General features: G+C 41.9%; 1 protein-coding gene across 1 annotated transcript in view; it reads right to left on the bottom strand.

The window, feature by feature from the left end:
* pknox2 (pbx/knotted 1 homeobox 2) overlaps positions 1–23,900 on the bottom strand; it is a 130,394-nt gene that overhangs the window by 37,635 nt on the left and 68,859 nt on the right. Inside the window, 3 exon segments of the mRNA XM_072446889.1 lie at positions 11,711–11,722; positions 13,607–13,743; positions 21,589–21,695. Coding sequence (XP_072302990.1) covers positions 11,711–11,722; positions 13,607–13,743; positions 21,589–21,675 — 236 coding nt within the window. The 5' untranslated portion in view covers positions 21,676–21,695.

Genomic DNA, 23,900 nt, shown 5'->3' on the forward strand with positions numbered 1-23,900 from the left:
AAACAATCAGTCTAGACATATTTACTCCAAATAACTTTATTGTGAATTAGTTTAAGAAGAAAAGACCCCGGCGGGTTCGGGCCATGTTGGGTTCAGGTCTTTAAAAAGCTGTCAGTCAAAGTGAACGTGTCGGACTCGGGTTGAATTCTGTTGTCTTTTAAAGCCCAAATACAGGTCTAATTTACGTCAGAAATGCACTCATGTCTCCAATCGAGAGTTTTCTAAAATATGTATGTAATTAATTATTTGTGAGGAAATAAGTCTATTCAGCAGACACACTCAGGCCGTAGAGAAGACTGAACCTGCCTGCAACACATTCATTTCACCTTCCAGAGAATATGAGGCCAAACCAAAGCGAGCCGTTTCCATTTCCTTGTAGATGAGCCCGAGATGGGTGGTGATTTATAACTATTGTGTTATGCAAGTTCCAAAACGCAAAATATGATCATAAATGTCCTTAGAGTAGACAGAAAATTTAGGACCTTTATGTGAGTAAAAGGTGGTTACGACTGAAGTATATGTCCATATTATGTAGGTTATTTGTCCTGTGCATGTGACGTACTTCAGAACCAGGACCCAGATCTGGGCAAGATATATATGCATGCTTTTGTGTGTAGAAACAGAGTCAGTGATGTTTAAAATCATATTTACATTCAGTAGGGCCAGGCTATATTTGTGGCACCGACAGCGGCCAAAAATCAACGCGGCACCTGCCAGTATTTATGGCATCTAACGTTGCACTGGTCAGTACTTGGGGCACCTGCCAGTATTTATGGCATCTGAGGCATTGAAATATAAATAAGTAGACACGACGTTCACTGAGCAACTTGGCCAGTCCAGTGAGATTTGAAAGTCTCTGAAGTTAGTTTCCCTTTAGCCGTAAAAATGCTAATTATGAACAATCCAGAGGAACTACCTCCATTTATATTCACATTCAAACTATTCTAAAAGGACATCAACATAAGCGAAGACTCATATTGACAGCCTTCTATAATGTCATAAGTGCTGATCAGTATGGCATTTGATCTGTCAATCTCCATCACAAATAGCCCTGTATGCTTTAATTGTTGACACCAGTAAACATTTTGCAGTGCATAAATGATGTGAGGGAAATGATTGGGAATCAATGCTGCAGTTGATGAGCAAAGAGCATCTCTTTAGAGCTAACTATCTTGGGAATGGAAACATGGACAAAGCCATTATCTGTGGCAATAGTGCTTCTGACAATTGGAGAACACATACAAAATGTGATTAAATAAATAGATTATAGTGTGGTCTAGTTTATCTTCAGCTTTGTCTGTTTGTGCAGCTTATCAACTTGAAATGTTGTTGAGACATGTTTGATTAGTTCTTACATGATTTAAGGCTTAGAATTGTTTTGGCTCTACTATGCTTTTTACTCAAAACTAAGCTCTAGTTTTGTCAAAGTTGACTTCAGTCCAATCGTGCAAGTGTTTTTAATACTTGTTATTTTGCATTTGTTATGATTATTAATTTAAAATCAACTGTTTTTCCTGCTTTAATGTCAGATTATATTAGAGTTTGACTAGTGCAAATTGAATTCATTATTCAAATCTGTTATCATTTATGGTTTAACTCTGATGTAGTTCTTAGTTCTAAATTAAATCCTTCTGTAGTTTAAAATCTTTATAGGTGTGTCTATTCACAAATACTACTCCATAGACCTCATTTGAATGCAAGTCAAATACCGGCCCTACAAAATTGAAAACAGTTCTGATGTATCGCATGTTTCCCCATACTAGACAACACTTACATTATATCGGGATGTAATACTAGCCAGCAGCTTTTAAGCCCATCTCTTATGGGTGTGTGTTGTGCTGAATTGGCGTGCGGTGCTGGCTGCCTGGGTCCCTGCTCCGGCTCTAACCCATGGCTCTCATTTGCAGCCTTTAATAGTCGTCTATATTATACTCTAATCTGCCTGATCCCAATTTAATGCCGCTCCCTCAGCCAGACGTGGCAGGAATACTAAACACGGGGGGTCACGTGCCCGTTTAATGTCTCCTTTTCTCGATGGGGGTGGGAAGACGGCGCCGAGAGCAAACAGGGTGACTTCTACCGCGCTGCAGATGGCGATTTAACAAGTTATTTACTCTCACTTTCAATCTGTGTTATTTTCATTACAGCAAGTCATTAATTTTGGAGTTGATTTTACCACTTTTTTTTTTCAGTTCCAAACCTTCTTTTACAAGTGTTAATATCTATAGACAAGGCTGGAAGTGGATGCCAAAAACCCGATCGAAGTTAATTTGAAGCAGAAATAGACACAGACATCTGCTGTCAACCCAGGGGCATTGTGGGTGGGATAACAACACGTTCAGTCGCAAAGTATACATTTCCATTGGCGGCACATCTATGCATTAACAAACACTAGTAAACAAATTGCATACAGTAATTAAAGGTGCTAATGGTGGGATTGTTGAGAAGCTTAAAAACAGGGGAATCGTTTAAGACAAATGTTAGTTTAACTGAGAATTCTCCATCTTATCAGCTGTGAAGGAAAAATTTGAAGGCAGTCCATCATTTTGATGGGTTGAAACTCAAGCAATTGCCTCTACTTTTGCACAGGATATCAACTTGAACAAACTTGAAATAATGTAGTGCTCAATTTCAGCTTTTACCGCCGTTGAGCAGCAGGCCCTTGGGTGTCTTGGCCCACCGTTGCTTTTGTATTTTCGCTCTCACCCTTCAGCCCTTTAGTGCCGTGTTGATTCTGACATGTTTCAGATGTGGCAGAAAGTGTGTTTAGACCTCAAAAATACCAAGAACAGAGACGCAGAGAAGTATGGCAGCGGAAGAGATGGGCACGAGTATAAAGAATCTTTCAACTGTATTTGTGTTTGTGTTTGGATGGTGACATAGAGCTCCAGAACTCTGAAGGGAAATCCATTGTTTTCTATTCAAATTACTTATTGTGAGAAAATCTACAGTCAAATGAACATGGCTCTCTACTACCTCTAGTGTAAATATGGGAAGGAGTGTCTGGAATGCCTGCCAATGTGGTCAGATAAATTTGGATTTGGCTAGGTGTATTTTTTTAATTTCTATTTTTTATTTAGTTAATTTTATTGTATTTCTCTTTCTGTCATTTCTTTGTGATTTTAATGCATTTTTTCCTGTTGTGTGAAGCACTTTGAATTGCCTTGTGTATGAAATGTGCTCTACAAATAAACTTGCCTTGCCTTGTGGTCAAAACCGATATGGTATGATGTTGTGAAGTAGTTCTAGTAGTGCTACACAATGAGTTGTGTCATTGGGCAAGTCACCAATCTTGCCAATGCATGAATGTGGTGATTGATAGGTGGTGGTCTGGGAGGTGCAGCACAGATAAAGAATGCATGGAATTGTGTCTAGAAAAGTTCTATTATCTACATTAAGAATTACATTTTAAAGAATAATATATTGAACAGGCCTGGCCATATCAATATTCTCTGAACAATATTATACAGTTTGTTAGCATTTATAGATTTCATAAAGAATATTTGTTTGTACAGAGAATCACTGGCAACGCTACATTTAACGAGTTTGAGTCACATCTAAGCTTTATATGCAGGTTATTATTATATTTTACGAGGTATATTTTCAACTTTCTAACTGCAGCTAAATTATTCACTGGCCCAAACATCCAGTTTTTCAATAGCGCAGTCCATTATCAGTAACTACAATGAGTGGGCTAAGTTAGAACGAGACACTGCATCTGTCAGCTCTGTCTGCTCTGTTGTTCCCACTCTATAAAAGAAACAATTAAGCATATCTTGTTTAATGACTGAGCCAAATTAACATTCAGAAACAGTCAGACACATTAAACCGAAGCTGCATTTGTTCAGCCGTCTTTGTTCAAATCAAATCTGTTCACGGGTAGAATGAAGTTTCCGGGGGAACACACACTTTGCATAAGCCAGGCATGGATTCTTCATGCAACATTTGCCAAGGTTTGTCATGTTCAAGACCATGCTAGGTTTAAGAGAATTGGAATTTTAAGTTTCCCATGTGGTTGAATTTGGAAGCAATAGAATAACTATAAAAACTCTGCCTATTGGTCCTTCTAACTAGGTCCGAATTCAAAAGTATTTTAGATCAGGGGTGAATTCTCTCCCGATTACGGTTATTTCTTTCTTTCTTAAAAAATAAATATGGTCAGTGCATTTTAGTAATACTTGTGACTGGAGTTGTTACGGTATTTTGGCCATTCCACTTTAACTTCTCACTGGTACTGACAGACACTATGCTTCATGTTGGTATTTCTAGTTTCCATTCTTTTCAATAGAGAAGAGTCTTAAGAGTTAGAATATGAAATAGTAGGAAGATGTGTGCAAAATGTTCAATAACACCTTTATCTGTATGGATCGTATTTTCTGTTGATCCCTATGCAAAATAATTCAAGCGGAAGGAGATGGCGCCTGAGGCAACTTGGTGAAAAAGGTGGATAGAGAACACAGTATAGAACAGACCCTTCAAAATGCTACTGTATGTCATCAGCATGTTAATATTTCAGAATGGAAGTGACTGGAGACAAACGAAGTAAAGCATAACTTCCAGGTTAGAAATGTCAGTTTATTTGCTTTTATGTAACAAAGGATGGAGAAAATATTATTTTTAAGCCTCAAAATTATCTTTGAGCTTCACAGAAATTATATTTTGTGGTAAAGTATGTCATATTTTTGTAGTTGTTATGGACTACTAGTAAAATCTAAAAATAAGGATTTTGCCTAAATCTAAAATGCTGAATGTTAATGTTAAATAAACCAATAATGTAAAATACAATAGTGAACGTCTTTAAACAAGGTTCTGATGTCTGCCATGTAACGGAGTGGTTTTCATTTCACCTTGATTCTTTATATTTTGAGATATTCTTCGATCAATCCAAGTTTCGCCATTAAAATCACATCACATTCAACTTCACTTTGCCTCCAGTTTCCTCCATTCCACAATTTAGAATGAATTTCTTTACAAACTTTGAAAGGGTCTTTATGCAATCTCCCTGGTGAGCTTACATCGTTAGTTTGTTTATTTTGGACAAAGAACCATCATCTTTGACACGTGACATTATGCATGAATACCTTGCCAGCCATCTAAAAAACACTCCCCTTGAGCGTATCCTCTGACCTTTACACAGGAAGTCGGGATTAGGGTACATGGGGTGTGAAGAGGCACGCATTTTTACAACACAGCCATGGCCACGTGTGTGTTTGGCGCTCTCTTCCCACAGTCCCACTCTCAGGTTCCACCATCCTGAGCTCCCCGTGTTAGACCTGCCTCTATCTGCACTGCGACGGAGTGGAGATTGTCGGCTGGGGGATCATTACAAGGGCCATAAAAGAGCGATTTACAGGATGGCCAGCCAGTGGAGTCAGCATGGTACCACCCCCTCTTCCCCACCGGGATTCTGTAGCACTGCGCCGAGGAGGGTCGCAAACCAAGAGCCCGAAACGTGATCGCTTAAACATGAAAGTACGACAGACTTCAGGCAGCGAGATTGAAGCTTCTCCTAATGTTTGATTGGGGAGAAGGAAACAGAGTCATGCTTCAAAATCATCAGCTAATAAACTAAACTAAATGGGCTGTTGTTGAGTTTGTGAAATGACAAAACTGTAGTTTATAGTCCCTCTGGTCAAAGAATACTACTGAACATTTGTCTGCATCAATTAAAATACTTGTCTAATTAGCGTGTGTGGGTGGAGCACAGTTTCCAAATATTGCATACTTTGTTTCGGAATCTATGTGAACTACTTTATGTGAGCCCTATGTAAATGATTTATCCCTCTTTATGACAGCTACAAAAGTGCAGAGACATGACAGGAATTTTGGCCGATTATTTGGCATTGGATAAAAACACAATGTAAAGCCCATAATGCAGTGTGTGTGAGACATCAGGTAATGCAGTGCTGCCAGTCAGTAAACAAGGAAAAAAAAATGGTTCCACCCAAGCTCCAAACAGAAATGAACCAAAATAGTCCATGTCAGTACTCTTAAGGATGGAAAATGTGCAGTAAATTGGAATACTGTAATATTGCGGTTGGACGACTGCAAAATATTGGATTGCAAGCTTGGTTTGTTGCAGCAACACGCTATAAAAGCAGTGGAATAAACCATGGTGTTTTGCTCCATTCCAGTGAAATGACTGTTATTAAACACTGACTGATCCGGAATACCACGTCAAAAAGTTTTAAATAGCGCGGTGAGATTAATACTCTGATAATACTGTATTTCTTGTGAGATTTCTTGTGTGAACATAACAAGCCTTTTCTTTATATAACTACAATCACACATATAAACACAAGCAGCATTTCACGCCAATCTTTTCCAAAATATCAACTCTCCAAATTTAGTTTCCTCAAATCAACCCTCCTCAATCAGGCACTCTTGTATGGCTGTATTTGCAACACTAAGACCAGCCACCGGGGGTGAGCAGAAGGAGGTAGGAGGTATGGGAGGTATGTGTGTTTCTTTATGTGCACTCCCCACTGTTTGCCCTCCTAATCAGGCCTGCTGTATACCCGCGCATTTCAAGGCGGTTTGTGGAGGAGCCCTGCTGAGTGTGCCCCTGACAAGGCCCCTCTGTCCCCAGGCTACATGTCTGAAGCTCCTCTTTCTTCTGCTGGGGCTGGGAGCCGGCACATGTGCAAAGGTACAGTACAAAAGAAGTGCGGCTGCCTCGTTTCACCAGTTTATGAAGTCACATCTTTTCAATGTTTCTATTGATTTTAGATAGACAGCCACATGTAACACGTATAACTTATGTCGAAGTTTTTAACAATCCATGTCCTTGTATGTTGTTGGAGAAACAGGAAGTAATTCAAGTGTAAATGATAGTGGTCAAGAGAAGGGTTTGTCAGGGGAATTTCAAAGCCCACAGGTTAATCTTTGAAATGCAGATCAAGACAAGCACTGTCGCTGTATTGTTGGGGAACATTTTCATAATTTTTAACATCAGACATTTTTTTATTTATTTAAATGTTATTATTACGTTTCAATACTGAGCAGCTTTCCTCTTCTGGATTGAAGATAACGGCCTTACTGTAAAGACTCATATCTGCTCCTATAATCAGGTGCTTATATCATATTATTATTTCTTATGTCATCATTGTTTCTTGTTTACAAAGAGAGGTGGGGAGACAAGCCAAATGTTTTACTCAAGTAAGAGTATTGAGACTTTAAAATAATATTACTTAAGCTGAAGTGAAATGTAGTGACCGAAATAATTAAGACTAATATTACAAACAGATTTGGATAAACTACAGAGTAATGTAATTCAAATCTGATTTACGATTCAGGAGAGAATGTAATTGGACAGACAAAACATTACATCGTGCACATCAGTATGGTATTTTCAGAGAATTAAAAAAAAAACATATCCGAAGCAAAAATGAATCCTTTAATATTATCAACTTAAAGCATTTGTCACTCTGAACTTACTCACAGTAAGAAGAGTAACCAATACATTTACTCAAGAGGATTATAAGTAGTAGTAAAAATAGTCAGAAAACTACTCTGAAAAGTACATTTTATCTTCATCTGTTACTCACCCAGTACCACGCAACCTTTGAAACTAAATGAGTGGAGAACGTGTGACTTGTTCATCATCGTTTGCTTCCAAAACAAATGAGGAGATAATGTTTTTTTGCTGTGTATGGGTCACCGTGTTTAGTTTGCAGGTGAACTAATCATAACTACATAAACTGCTTGTAAAAATTAATTTACACTGGGTATTATTTGACGGCTGTTATTAAAAGGTTTGTTGTTTTTTTTCTGTTTTTGCTGTAGGCCACTCTTTTGTGCCGCGAAGATAACATGCATTACTAAGTTCTCCCCTGTAGTAAAAAATAACTACAAAATAATGGACTTCCTTTCTCATCCAAAGTCAAGCGGTGAGGAAACTCATAAAAAGAGGATATCTGAAAGAAACCGCCAATAAAACCACTTGAGCTTTGACACAGTTTCCTGCGTGGAGTAGTGGGAAGAGCAGCATGCAGAAACAGACTGTAGGGCATTACAAACATGCTTTAAATGTGATGCATACTTTTACTAACCAATAATATACACTCTGTGGCGTCCTTGATTCCTTTAACAGTTTCCACTTAAAGGAGATAGGTGGGCTTTTTTTTTAAATGTTTTATAGCAAACTAGACTATTCCATTTAATGTTAAGCGTTCTCTTTTCAAAGTGTTGTTGTTTTGCTTCAGCGAAGGCTAACAGAAAATTGCATGGAAACGTTCATCCACATTTAAAACTGACAGATGCAGTCGACATGTGAAAGAACAGCCAGTAACGGAAGGTTGAAACATCTCTGTAGAGTAAAACCGTTCACTGTTCAATGCACACACAAGGACATGGAGAAGAATAAAAGGGTCCTGTGTATTTGACCCATCCTTCAAGGCCGCTGGGGGAACCTGTCAGCAGCAGGGCCCATCTTTGACCCATCTCTCATGATCTCTGTGCTAGGCTTGGTCAGGACTAACTTCGCTGGAGGATTTGATCTATTGTGAATGTTCTGGGTTGATGGGGGAGACCGCAGCACCCAGACATGGAGAGAAACATGCAAACTCCACACAGAAGGCCTGGTCTAGCCCAGGAGTCCAACCTGCAACTGATGCTACCCACTCTGCTATTGTGCTGTCAATTACAATAAATATCTAAGAATGCTATTACTAACTGTATCTGCACACTACGGTACATGCTAGCGCCACCTGCTGTGTTTTCTACAGAACAAACCCTGTGTTAATAATGTCTGTTAAAACTAAACTGTGACTCGACTTGAACAAACTTGTGCTTAAAATACACGCACTCCGCCAGTAAACCTATTAAAAGAAACGTTTCCCCTTAACTTGGCATGATTTCTCCCACCCTAGAGCATGTCACCCACTATGACGCATTGCCAACTGTACCCATGACCTCCCTTATTCTTGGGACAGGTACTAACTTTTGGTGGGGAGTTGTGCATCAGTTTTGGTAAATAAAACATTAGCGTGAGCAAACCCCTTAGCAGAAAACCATTTATTACTGTTATTTAAAGCTATTGAGCAGATTTCAACACTAGTGGCCATTTTGTTAATGTAGCACAAGCCACTTTGCATGCATTATATTCCCCATTTTCATATTAGCACAATGTATTTCCAAATTGCTAATGAGCACTTTTCTTTCCTTTTTTTTTAACAACAAGCTAACACGCTGACAGTCTATGTTCAATCTATGTTAATCTCCTCATCACTTCACACAAACTAAATCTATAAATGAAAAGACAGGTTATATTACTGTGCATGGGAGAGCTGTCGACAAAGAGTCATCAACTCCCGGCAGAGGAATCAAACCATTTTACAGTCCATTTTTCTGGCATAAAAGTAAGGATTTTATTTCATGAACAACTGCTCCTTAAGTCGTTTCCAGCTCACGCAGTTGATGAACGGCCTGACTGAATACATCAATCCGAAGAACAGATTGTGTTTTTCTATCAGCACTATTAAGGTAATAACATCCTCTTTGAAATGGTCCTTACATTGAGAAGACGGCAGTGAATGTGGCGCTTACTGTATAGAGCAGATGTGAGCTAATGCCCGAGAGAATCCACTGTCTCCGTTTTTTGTGAAGATAAAAGAATTTAACGCAAGTAAACGTATAAAACATTGACCTTAAAGCACCAATAAACACTCACTTTTACCTGCTTTACAAGTGCTACGGTGGTATTTTTCATATAAGCCATTATGTTGTCCCTTTCAATTAAGCGCACGTTTTCATTTGGATGCCGCAGCAGCTTCCATCAGCCGTTAACACCACATCCGCAACCTGAGAAACAAAAGCCTTACCAGCGTTTTAGTAAATGCCACAACTCATTAGGCTAATTACCCTATCACACATCTACTCGGGTGCTATTAACAAAGTAGGCAGACAGGCAGAGGGAGAGCGAGAGGAAAACCACACATCTCCACATAAAGTTGGCATTTCAGCAATTAGTGAAAAACATTAGAGACCACACAGACTTCCTGAGCAAAATAATTAAAGAAAAAATGGCAGAGATGCTTTTTCTTGGTGCCTTTCTCTTTTCAAAGTGCGCGCCCCCCTATACTCGGTGAGGCAGTGCAGCTACATCAGACCCTGGTTAAACCAAGAGTCTATTTGTGTCTTTTTTGCACCATCCCACTCACTGTGGGATGCACTGACTTGTGAAGTCAAATTTAATTGCATTTACAACAAGGTAACAAGGTGTGTTTAGTCATTAACTCCTAGCGGGTGTAAAAATACTTTCAAAACGTTGGAACTGCTCGAGCCTCTCCTGGATACAGACAGTACAGCTTGCACTTAGCTGTGACAAATAATGATGTTTTAACAGCACATGCTAGAGAGCCCTGTGCTCTCTGCTGCTGCTGCCACTGCTCATCACAGGCTCTAATTGGTGACATTACACATTCAATGTTATCTTTAACAATGTTTACCTGCCAATAGAAGTAGGTTTGTGCTCATTTGTCAAAGCATCTCTTTAATCTGATGTTCAATACATGAGTACAGGACATACTGTAAGTTTAACACAACAGCAACATAACTTACATTTCATATGACAAAACATTCAATAACACCTCAATACTTTGAAATTCCAAATATTGTTTTTACCTTGAATCACAAGCTGTGTCCATGTGAACAAGTAAGTAAAACTTCAGATACCATAAAATGTAAAGTAACTTTAAGCTGGGCCTGTTCTTTTTAACGAAGCTAAAGAGGAAGTAGGAGCAGGGCAAACTGATGCTGCAGCTCCAAACATGGCTGCTCACATCAAAGCCACTTGCATCTCTGAGGAGTCACAGAGGCCTTTACAGCAGAGCGCCTGGGGCCCGAGGCGGGGGTCTGCTCTCCTCACACAGCAGTGGAGGATACCCGCGGGGGCCCCCAGGAGCAGGGCCCTTCTGCAGTCTGCACAGTCATCTGTACAGGCTGAAGCAGGAGACCGAGGCAGGCGGCTTGTCTTGTTTGGCTCCACATATCTTGTTAGTGGTTTGGTTTGCTGCCTACACCAGGAGCTCGCCCAGCTCGATTAAAAATGTCTGTATTTTGAATAATTTACTTCATAAATAGATAATACAAGCTCATTATAAGGAGCATCAATATTCTAGTAATAAGCTGAAGGGAACTTTTTTGCCTTTACTGGTGTTTTTGGGTTGTGCCCAGCAGTGTCTTCACTGCCTGTTTTCCACACATAACACGGAGCTGCCTTACAGCATCTCTGCATGGCCAATAAAAGCAGAGCATTTGGACAAATGTGTGAGGACTGCAATGTGAGCATCAACAAAGAAAGGTGACAAAGCACACAAAAGACAAAGAGTATCTAAACATGGTAAATTACATGCTTCCCCTCGAAATAAATACACTTACCACCAAGTCCTTTACACACGTTTTTAGTGCTGTGAGTCTGAGATACTCAAAGATGCTTTCACTGAAATGTGTCCATTAAGTCACGACAGTACTTTAAATCATTATAATAATGATGCATCATAGAGTCCCAAGGACGTTATATGACTGTAGCATCATCTGTCCTCAGGCAGACTGGTGCAAACATGAGGAAAACAATGGCCTTTTCATCTCATGCTCATTCACACAGGAACGTTGTGTGCACAAAGCAGTAAATAAAACCTTTGTTTGGGAAAAAGAAATAGTTGAACTGGTTAACTTCTGTAAGTTCATCTATCACGTCGATTCTGCTTACCTTTGAAAATTACTGTTGGCGTGAAAGAGAAATACATTATATTTTAGACCAAATCTACACAGGGCACACACAGATGTATTTTGTAAAGATAGCCCAAGATCTTATTATTATTATTTATTCCTGAACTTAAACTATGTTCCTTTTATGAAATATCATTCTGTTAAGTAATTGTTTGCTGGACCATCTCACAGTAATGAACAGCCTCCACCTAAAACTGTTGGCAGCATAAGGAATGGTGATTTCAAAGTCAATTTAGTTAATTCAAAGAAGAGGAAATGGATGGTGCTTGTGCCGTGCTTTGATGAGCGAAAGCATTCAGGGAAGGTGCTCTGGGTATGTTTAAGTGACGCTAAGTGAAAAATGAAGGAGCCATCCTTGAGTGTACGTTTGAAAAGCCTTTACTGTATGTCACGCTTAGTTTAAAAGAACGCCATAAAAATAACTCCAGCGCTTGGGGCCCTCTCGGCCTTCATCAGGGAATGGCAATCAATTTACAGCAATTTCTTTTAGCACAGCAGGTAGCAAAAAGAAATAAGTGGATTTTTTTTTTCTTGTCTTCAAAGAAATGAACTTAAAGGCCGTACCAATTCTGTTCACAAGTATGCAGCCAATTAGCCACATGTTTACCACGGCACTGATACGTTTACATGCACAGAACTCAGAGTGCGCTAAACAACCTGACGAATTCATCATTTTTTTCAGTCTACAAGAACCGAATATGTGTGAGCGAGGGTAGAGGGACATTCAGGGACGTCAAGTAAATTAAGATTAGCACTAAAACGTTGTAGATTTAGTTGCGACTATACATACAACCACACTTTGGGCAAACATACCGTAGATACAACTCATTTAGCATTTGATTTCCAGACGTGAGGAACGGCGCTGCTCGCAAGTTATCTGATCACAAATAAACATGTTGACGCTGTGGTTTGTTTTCATTTTCACTTTCCTTTAAAGGCAGTGGATCAAAAATAAACAGCACGTGCCGGCCCGCGCTGGAGGGGTCGTGGTTTGTCATCTCTGCTGATCTAAAACAAGTGAGTACACGGGCTTGAATGCCTCGCCCAGTCTGACTGCACCATTACACGCAGACATACGACTGGACTCGCACTGTTTCATGGGTTAAAGTGCCTATGACAGGTTATGATTGTATACTGTTTGGTGTATTAGAACCTGTTGTAAATATATCGGATAGTTTTACACCAATCTGGAAGCTATTTGTGGAGAAAATCTGTATACAATTACGGAAAGCGACTTCACACTAGGGACACTCATTCTATCGTTTATGCAGAATGAACACAAATAAAACAACTTTTTTTAGTCTGCAAACATTAAGTCAACAAAATAAAAGGTGCTCTCATTTAGTTTTGGCCCAGTGGATGCAAGGTAATTTCTTAGTGTGAAACAGGAAGTAAAATTATAAACCTAACTAAAATGGCTTACATTTGTATCATTTTTAGCACATTTTAAAATATATTAATCTTAATAACAATGTTCAAATCCAAGCTAAAACAGTTTTGTTTAGCTGTGCATATGATTGAAAGGATGATTTTTCTTTGCACTCTTCTCTTTTATGACTTCAATTGTTTTTAATGAGTTAATTTTATTGTATTTCTGTTTCTGTAATTTCTTTGTGATTTGAATGCATTTTTCCTGCTGTATGAAGCACTTTGAATTGCCTTGTGTATGAAATGTGCTCTACAAATAAACTTGCCTTGCCTTAATTACATTTTAGATTGATGCGCGGTCCATCCTGACATAGGTAAGATTCGAATCAAGACGTCTCATTGGACTTCCCGGGTTTCAATGAATTTTGAATAATGGGTTTCAATTGGACAAAGTTGTAATGACATTTTTGGGGCCCCCTCATGGCTCCTTGATATACACTAGTCTCACCTGTAAACTGCTCTCTTGTCAGACTCCAGCTGGGCCTGGGGGTCAAGGGTGACGCTGACCGAGGTGTTTCCTGCTGCAGAGGCTGCTGGGATATGGACCTGTGGGGTCTTAGTGTTCTGCTGAGTGGTGCCCGTCATCTGAGGAAAGGGAGAGGGAAAAACTTAAGGTTATTGAACTAGATTTTTATACTTGCAATAATCCATCTGATCCATAACAAGACATCTATCCATCCATCTTCTGCCGCTTTATCCGGGGCCGGGTCACGGGGGCAGCAGTCTGAGCAGGGACTACCAGACGTCCTTCTCCCCAGACACTTCCTCTAACTCCTCCAGGGGGATCCCGAGGCGTTCTCAGGCCAGCCGAGAGACATAGTCTCTCCAGCGTGTCCTGGGTCTTCCCCGGGGCCTCTTCCCAGTGGGACATGCCTGAAACACCTCCCGAGGGAGGCGCACAGGAGGCATCCGGAACAGATGCCCGAGCCACCTCAGCTGGCTCCTCTCGACGTGGAGGAGCAGCGGCTCTACTCCGAGCTCCTCACCTTATCTCTAAGAGAGCGCCCAGCCACATGGCGGAGGAAACTCATTTCGACCGCTTGTATCCGCGATCTTACTCTTTCGGTCACTACCCAAAGCTCATGACCATAGGTGAGGGTAGGAACGTAGACGACCGGTAAATAGAGAGCTTTGCCTTTCGGCTCAGCTCCCTCTTCACCACAACAGTCCGATGCAGCGACTGCATCACTGCAGCCGCTGCACCGATCCGCCTGTTGATCTCACGCTCCATCCTTCCCTCACTCGTGAAGACCCCGAGATACTTGAACTCCTCCACTTGGGGCAAAGACACCCCACCCACCTGAAGAGGGCAAGCCACCTTTTTCCGGTCGAGAACCATGGCCTCTGATTTGGAGGTGCTGATTCTCATCCCAGCCGCTTCACACTCGGCTGCAAACCGTCCCAGTGCATGTTGCAGGTCCGGGTTTGATGGACAACATCGTCTGCAAACAGCAGAGATGGAATTCTGTGGTCCCCAAACCGGACACCCTCCGACCCCTGACTGCGCCTAGAAATTCTGTCCATAAAAACTATGAACAGAACCGGTGACAAAGGGCAGCCCTGGCGGAGTCCAACATGCACTGGGAACAGGTCTGACTTACTGCCGCCAATGCGAACACAGCTCCTGCTCCGGTCATATAGGGACCGGACAGCCCTGAGCAAAGGGCCCCGGACCCCGTACTCCCGGAGCACCCCCCAAAGGACACCCCGAGGGACACGGTCGAAAGCCTTCTCCAGATCCACAAAGCACATGTGGACTGGTTGGGCAAACTCCCATGAACCCTCGAGCACCCGATGGAGGGTATAGAGCTGGTCCATTGTTCCACGACCAGGACGAAAACCACTCTGCTCCTCCTGAATCCGAGGTTCGACTATCGGTCGGATTCTCCTCTCCAGTACCTTGGAATAGACCTTACCCGGGAGGCTGAGGAGTGTGATCCCTCTGTAGTTGGAACACACCCTCTGGTCCCCCTTCTTGAACAGAGGGACCACCACCCCGGTCTGCCAGTCCAGAGGCACGGTCCCCGACCGCCACGCGATGTTGCAGAGGCAGTGTCAACCAAGACAGTCCTACAACATCCAGATACTTTAGGTACTCAGGGCGGATCTCATCCACCCCCGGAGCCCTGCCACCGAGGAGTTTGCGGACAACCTCAGTGACTTCAGCTTGGGTGATGGATGAGCCAGCCTCCGAGTCCCCGGTCTCTACTTCCTCTTCGGAAGAAGTGACAGGGGGGTTAAGGAGATCCTCAAAGTATTCCTTCCACCGTCCGACGACATCACCAGTCGAGGTCAGCAGGCCTCCACCCGCACCGTAAACGGTGTTGGTGAGACACTGCTTCCCCCTCCTTAGGCGCCGGACGGTTTGCCAGAATTTCTTTGGTGCCGACCAATAGTCCTCCTCCATGGCCTCCCCGAACTCCTCCCAGGCCCGGGTTTTTGCCTCTGCGACAGCACGAGCCGCGGCTCGCTTGGCCTGCCGATACCCGTCGATGACCTCCGGAGACCTACAAGCCAGAATGGCCTGATAGGCCTCCTTCTTCAGTCTGACGGCATCCCTTACTTCCGGTGTCCACCACTGGGTTCGGGGGTTGCCGCCACGACAGGCACCGAAGACCTTGCGACCACAACTCCGAGCAGCCGCATCGACAATGGAGGCGGAGAACATGGTCCACTCGGACTCAATGTCCCCAACCTCCCCCGGGACATGGGAGAAGCTCTCCCGGAGGTGCGAGTTTAATACCCTACTGACAGAGGGCTCCACTAGACGTTCTCAACAGACCCTCACAATGCGCTTGGGTCTGCCAAGTCTGTCCGGCTTCCTCCTTTGCCATCGGATCCAACTCACCACCAGGTGGTGATCAGTTGACAACTCTGCCCCTCTCTTCACCAGAGTGTCCAAGACACGCGGCCGGAGGTCAGATGACACGACAACAAAGTCGATCATTGACCTCCGGCCTAGGGTGTCCTGGTGCCATGTGCACTGATGGACACCCTTGTGCTTGAACATGGTGTTCGGTATGGACAATCCGTGGCTAGCACAGAAGTACAATAACTGAACACCGCTCGGGTTCAGATCGGGGAAGCTGTTCTTCCCGATCACCCCTCTCCAGGTGTCACTGTCATTGCCCACGTGGGCGTTGAAGTCCCCCAGTAGAACAACGGAGTCCCCGGTCGGTGCACTGTCCAGTACCCCTCCCAAGGACTCCAAGAAGGCTGGGTACTCTGCACTGCTGTTCGGCCCGTAGGCCGCCACAACAGTGAGAGACCTGTCCCCCACCCGAAGGCGGAGGGACGCGACCCTCTCGTTCACCGGGGTAAACTCCAACACGTGGCGGCTGAGCTGAGGGGCTATAAGCAAGCCCACACCAGCCCGGCGCCTCTCCCCGCGGGCAACACCAGAGAAGTGGAGCGTCCAGCCCCTCTCGAGGAGATGGGTGCCAGAGCCCAAACTGTGCGTGGAGGTGAGGCCGACTATATCTAGTCGGTATCGCTCAACCTCCCGCACAAGCTCAGGCTCTTTCCCCCCCAGCGAGGTGACATTCCATGCCCCCAGAGTTAGTCTCTGTGTCTGGAGATCTGGTCGCCGAAGCCCCTGCCGTCGACTGCCGCTCAGATCTCTCTGCATCGGCCCCTTATGGATCCTCCTGCGGGTGGTGGGCCCACGGGAGGGCAGCCCCACGTTGCTCTTTCGGGCTGTGCCCGGCCGGGCCCCGTGGGGTAAGACCCGGCCACCAGGCGCTCGCCATGGAGCACCCATCCCAGGCCTGGCTCCAGGATGGGGCCCCGGTGACGCCGATCCGGGCGACGTAAACTGCCTTGTTCTTGTAGTCATCATAAGAGGCTTCTGAACCGATCTTTGTCTGATTCATCACCTAGGACCTGTTTGCCTTGGGAGACCCTACAAGGGGCTTGAAGCCCCCGACAACATAGCTCCTGGGATCATTCGGGCGCTCAAACCCCTCCACCACATTAAGGTGTCGGTTCAAGGAGAGGCATAACAAGACATGAAGCTTTAAATGCACAAATCTATGCATCGTATCACATGGTTATTTTACCAGTACAATCGGTCAGTTTCTGTGTTTTGGCAGCGATGGATAGACATTACATTTATTCATGTACATTTAGCTCTATAATATTTGGAAGAAATGTGTTACTCCTTACTTATATAATAGTGAATAATTGCTGAATCATGACACATTAATCACAATAATCGTTACACAAAAATGTAAAATCGTGACATCCCTAATTATAATCAAAGAAAGAGATTGAGATTCTGTCATCTCTAAATGTTTTTTTTATTTTTTAATCAAGAGGTCTACAGCTAATCTTCCGTCACGAAGGTTGAAGCTGAATTCAGACTTGAGGAAGAAAGTTTTTTTGTTTTTTTTTAATCAAACATCTGTCTTATGTTGAAGTAGTAACAGTACTGTGTGACGTAAGTAATATTTTTTGTGATACTTTAAGTTAAAAAAAAAGATTCATGTTGACATTTACTTTTTTTTGTCTTATTTTTTAGAAGATACCATTTCCTTGATTTACATTTGTGCAATGTATTATGCCTATAAGGAATACTCAAGTAGTATTTTCACCAAGTACTTCTACCCACAACTTCTTGAAAGACTACTTTTTACTTTTACCGGCGAAGAACAGTACGCTTACTTGACTGAACAGTTTGGCTGTTTTACCAACCTGAGCGTCTTTTATAATGAACCAAACAGTTACGGGCTTCACACAGACATTTGTGCAGATTCAGAAGCGATGGAGAAATGGAGCAGGTGCAAAGACTGTGAATCTGCATGTTTGCCATGATTCAGTGTTGCTCGATAGGTCAGCGTATTTTTAAATTAAACTGTAGAGCGGTGAAGTGACTAACTAGAAAACATAAAATACTATAATTAATGTGAACAAAACTAGAGCTGCAAGGTTAGCAGTCACAACCAGATTAAAATCACTATTTGAATGGTCACACTTCAGTAGCTTAATGAATCAAATGTTAATGTTCTAATAAAGTTACGTAGTGCAGCTTTAAAAGGACACATATGATGCATTGTTTTTATTTTCCATTAAACATGCTTTTGAGTAACTTTGGCACCTCTTGTGTAAGAACTTAAGGTAACACTTTATTTTAGGGTACGCATATTAACGTCTAACTAGATGCTAATTAACATACTAGTAAGTGGTAAATTAGTAGCTCATTAGTATACTTAATCTGCCCTTAATAATGTTTATTCTGCATAACCTTATTCTGCTGCTAATTATACATGTATTAACACTTTTCTATTAATGAACTCCTTATAACTTCTAATTAATATGATGTTAAGAGATTGTTAAGAGATAACTATGATCTTAATTTGCATTTGGTAATATGGGTGTTGTTAAGAGCAAGTAGCATAAGAACTCTGGTTTTTACCTATTAACGGTTAATAACTATTGCTTATTTTTATGTAACAAACCCAGCCTGGTAGGTGTATAATAATTAGCATCTAGTTAGACGTTAAAGGTGGAATGGACGATTTTTTCAGCAATTTTTTTTATCATATTTCCTCGTGGCGTGGATAAATCATTTGTCCTGCCGCGTATCAATCATAAAACGCACCTACCGCTCACCTGCAGCCGCGTGTGGTTCGTCCCCACGTTTCCACGTGCCTAAGCGCATGGATCTATCATAATATAGTTCCCTCAGTGTACGGGGCAAAATGAAGACGGAGAAAGACAGTTCGAGCTGACGCAGAAGTGGACAGAAATCTACGGGAGACGAGAGATGTGATGCGCTCGTGCACTTCCGCCTGCGTTCTCAAATTGCCGAAAAATCGTCCATACCGCCTTTAATATGTGTACCCTAAAATAAAGTGTTACCGAACTTAAAATAATGTATCTTATGAAAGCGCACATAACTTTATATCTGTGAATTGTGTTGGAATTGAATCTATTGGCAGCAGAGAGAATCACCATAGGATAACAAACAAAAGCTAGCTTTCCCCAAACAGGCTAACGCAGGCACGCAAGAGGAAGAGGCAGGAATCCTCAGAAGTCTGGCGATGATTTCTGGATTCAAAAACACTGCAGAGGCTTCTTCAAGTAAATAAATATATTGCAATACTGGTCAGTAAAGATTAATTTGGATTTTAGCCCTATGAAATGATGTTGAGTTTTATTAGTTTTCCATCTTGTGAGGCTTGTTGTCTTCTCCATTCAGCCCACTTTTCCTGTCTCTTCCATTCCCTCTTAGGAAATGAGTCTAACAACCCCCATCGCTTTTTGGAGCCGGGGTGGGGTTTGGAGGAAGCTTCAAGTCTTAATCCCAGCACCAAATGGGAAATAAATTAGCTTCTTCACACTTAACTAGCTCTCATTTGCATTTGCCGAGCGCGCGAGCTGCATCTCGGGAGCTCTCCCCTGGCACTAATCCTCTGGGCGAAAGGAGACAGAGGTGCTGCGGTCCAGAGAGGAGGCTGAGGATGCTCTACTTCCCATCCGTGGAGTGGTGCGCGGAGTTAGACAAAGAGCGCTCGGTCACCGGTTTGGGCCGCGTTAATGACACTGTCCTGTGGCATCAGTGCTGACGACGGGAAAGAGCTCTCCCTCTGTGGACGCTCTTTGACAGGTAGACAGGGTGTAACCAGTGTGGATAATTCACCTGTACAAATGTGATATCAATAAACTAACTGATTTAACGTACACATGACAAATAAGATTACTTTATCACTAAAACCTTTAATCTTTCCTAGTTTTTTCATAATTTGACAATTTTTATGAGGTTTTATCATTTCACTTCCTGGTTGGACACGGGCAGCAGATGTGATATACAAAGAGATAATTCCACAAATGTTACCTAGCAACCATGCTGTGAACAAGGGCGAAAGCTAGACTAATTTCTACACTAATTATTATCTGACAACACCTTTATTTAGTTAAATTAATGTTCTCCTCTGTCAGAAAAAAAAGTGTTTTTGTCGTGTCAATTGTGTCTATAGTTTTCTGTTTTGATGACATAGATAGAGGGATTACTTTAAGAACCCTGTCATATTAATGCCCACCTTTTTTTCCCACCATCTCGGTAAGACTATGATAAATATTTACCACGGTGACACCAAACAAAATAATGGTAAACACATGCCCGTAAAGTGTTATATATATATATATATATATATATATATATATATACATTAGTGAGCCTAGGGCTGAGCAATTAATCACATTTTTTAAACGAGATTCAGTCATTTTTAATTTATTTGAGAGGTTTAGAGCCAATCCTGTGTAAGTATGTGGTTCAGACTTTGGAGGAGCAATTTTGACATTTTTTTATGTTAAATGACAATGATATGTTTTGTTTATAATAAGGGAACTATAATTGAAAGACGTTTGCATTTAGTTGTAAGAAAAAACTTTGAAAATCAAGAACTAACAATATGAGGGGAAAAAAGTATTCATCTTTTTGCCATAGTATAAAACTGGCTGTAGGAGTCTTTCAAAGAGAGAAAAGTATAGCCATTTAATATAGTATGTACAATATTTGATTTGTAAAAATAGTTTTATGTAAATTGTTACAATAAACTTTCCATCTACTCATATTTTCAATGTCAAAATAAATATTTGGCCATAACTAACTCAGTGGGAGGAGTAGCCAAACACTTAAAGAGCATCGTTACTTCCAAATAATATCACTAAATCAAGTTAGAAGTAGAAGTAAGAGGTACTTGGTGCACATAAAGTATTATTTATTCGACTTGGATCTTGGCATGGCAGTGCTTTGAAGTAGTCTATGTTCCCACTGTAAACAAGACAAGACATTTAGCAGCAACAGCAATCACATGTACTTACACCAAGCCTTTTACAAGTTAATCAATACATTGTGCTAAAGCGAGATGCTAATTGCTTTTGCGAGAACGTATAGGACACATTAATGAGTAACAATGAACCCATTGCACATGTGTTGCCAACTCTCTCTCAGCTGAGTAGAGCGCCGCTACGGCTGCTCCGATCCATGTTAGCGTCAGTCTGGAGTGGATGCTACGGAGAACAGAAGTGCTGCGCTTGTTCTCGTGTTACGGCCGGGCCCGCGGTGACTCACGACACGCATCTCCGGAGACGCGGGGAAGTAGAACAAGCCCGGCTAACGAGTCTGGCTGGGAAAGGTAATTAACAGGCTAAGTGCAGTCAATACTTATACAACAACACTGGTCTTGCAGAGAGACGGCTACAACATGACAATTGGCCTGGTTTTCGTTGGTTAAATTAGCTTCAAATCTCATTTACGTTTAAAGTCTTAGCGTTTCTCCCAATGTCCTTTGGGTTCAGGGACCGCAAGGAGGTTACACGATGAATTTAAGTGTCAAATGTTTGAAATATTTGAATTTGTGTCGCTTGAGTGAGATTTTTGAAACAGAAAATAAAAGTAAACATTACGTAAAATGATTAAAGTCTGACCTGTTGGCTCTCCTGGTACGATGGTGGAGGAACGCTCTGGGTGGCCATCATTGTCACTGCTGGTGCTGGGGACACATGTTGCATCATGGGATTGCTTCACATTCAGACTGAGGGAAAACGAAAAGAAAAAAAACAAAAAAGTGACGAAATTGTAAATTCTCGTGCCGACAACAGGTGTTTCCGTGATTAAATAATACAAATCAGCCTCTACCATCTTTCTCCATTCACTAATTCCATTCTCGCCTCCTTCTCTGTGCATGTATGATGTATAAATTGCGTGCCCTCATGCAGAAAGCAGACACGTTCGTCGATGGGGCCCTTTCACAGAAATCCTTTTGCTAAGCAGCGGGTTCGTAATGACAAACAAACCGACTACTTCTTGTTTACCAATTATAGACTGCTATGCTTGTTTGCTAATTACAGCTGCCTCTAAAACAATGCCGTGTACTGGGGTCACCTTGTCTCTGTGTGTCGGATGCCGGTGTTGTTGCGCCGTTACCGACCAATCAAGAGGGCTAATTAGGGCTCTTGTCGCTAGGCTAATTGCTATTGGCCGGGACCCCACCGAGCTGAGGGCTGTACCCTGTGGAACGCCACTGTAACCGCCGCCCCACCCCGACTCGGGAGCTAATTGGCTCAGGGCGAAATTACACACAACAGAGCTCACACGCAGACCCCCCATCGCAGTCCCAACTTATATAGGTGAGCGCAGCGGGCTAGCTCTCCGTCCTCCAGCTACGAATAACCTATGTGGATGGAAATTACATGTCTGACCTGCAGGGAACATTGTATACTAGTCAGTGAGCATATTATTTATCATTTATCAAGTGATTTCATTCAAGTGAGGCAGGTGAAGTGGTGGCAAACAGCTCGATGTGACGTAAAAAGCCCTGTGCGGTCAACAATTACAATGGACCGGTGCACTTTGGACCAGATGCTATTGACCCACAGGAAAAGGCCTGATTGTGAGTCAGTGGCATGGAACTGGAACATCCGAACGAATTCTTTGCGCTGGGAACACACATCCGTTTAGTACTACTGCCTCAGGAAATACAGGTGCCTCGAATCGGTCCATGGTTACAAAATAAGCAATCAAAACGTACTGAACTTATTTCTGTAGAGTAGATTTGCGCACACACGTTGCCCATAATATACTGGATGTGGCTGGTAGTGACAGGAGGAGCTTCCGGCATAAATAATTGAAATGGTAACCAACAAAAACAAAAGGAAAAGGGAACAATATCAATACAGAAATGTCATAATATCAAATGTGTTACTATCATATACCACCATTTTACGATTGTTCATGATTGTTGATGCCAAGACCAAGCAACAATGAAGTCCTTAATATACATTACAATCCCTCTAGAATGTGACCAGCTTTATGAAATTAAACATTCTGAAATTCAAAAAAGCTAATTCACATTGACATCCCTCTGAACTTTATAACTATGAACTTGGGGCTCGAAACGTCTGCCGTGGACACACTTAACGGATACTTTTGGAATATACACTACTTTTGGCAACATGAAAAAAGGTAATGGTAAAGAAATGGCTGACACAAACACCACCGATGATCAAGGACTGGACTGACATCGTAAAAGACATCAGACAGATGGAAGAACAAACATTTGGACTTAATTTGGAAATGGACAAATTTGACCGACTGTGGACCAACTGGGATTTTATTTTAATGTTTTTCATGATGGTGTTTATTTTTATTTTTTATTGTGTTGCTCTCTGGTTCTGTTCAGTCTGTTTTGTGTTTTATGTTTTAAAGTTTTAAAAACTGAAAAAAGAGCCATTGATTGAAAAACATCTTGTTAGCGATTATATTGTCACCTGAGTAATCACAAATATTGACAAAGCGATTAATCTTGACTTCAAAGAATATGAAATGCATGTATTTATAGTTAGCATAGCATGTTCTGTGGTCAATGCTTTTGTTTTGAGCCTGGGCTGATAAAGATCCAGATAAAAGACCATAAACTGTCACATTGCTAGTTAGAATTTGGCACTCAAAGACTTTAAGATTTTGTTCAGATTTTGTTCAGATTAGAGCTCAAGTTAATCGATTATCACAATTTAAGTAATTATCATCTAATTTAGTTATTGAATAATCGCTTAATGGTCCATACATGCCACGGGCTGAGAAAAGAGAAACACTTTATGCCTCAAATTGAGCCGCAATTGCCTGAAAACGACACAGAAAATGTGGCGTATTTGTCAATAAATCTGCTCCAGCAGGATCCCATCACAGGTCAATCTGGGTCAAATTCAATACAAATCTTTTCATCTCGTGACTTTTGCGT

This window comes from Eucyclogobius newberryi, unplaced genomic scaffold, assembly GCF_026437365.1.
Source record: "Eucyclogobius newberryi isolate DKJ021-1_F unplaced genomic scaffold, fEucNew1.0.hap1 SCAF_15, whole genome shotgun sequence".
NCBI classification, from domain to species: domain Eukaryota; kingdom Metazoa; phylum Chordata; class Actinopteri; order Gobiiformes; family Gobiidae; genus Eucyclogobius; species Eucyclogobius newberryi.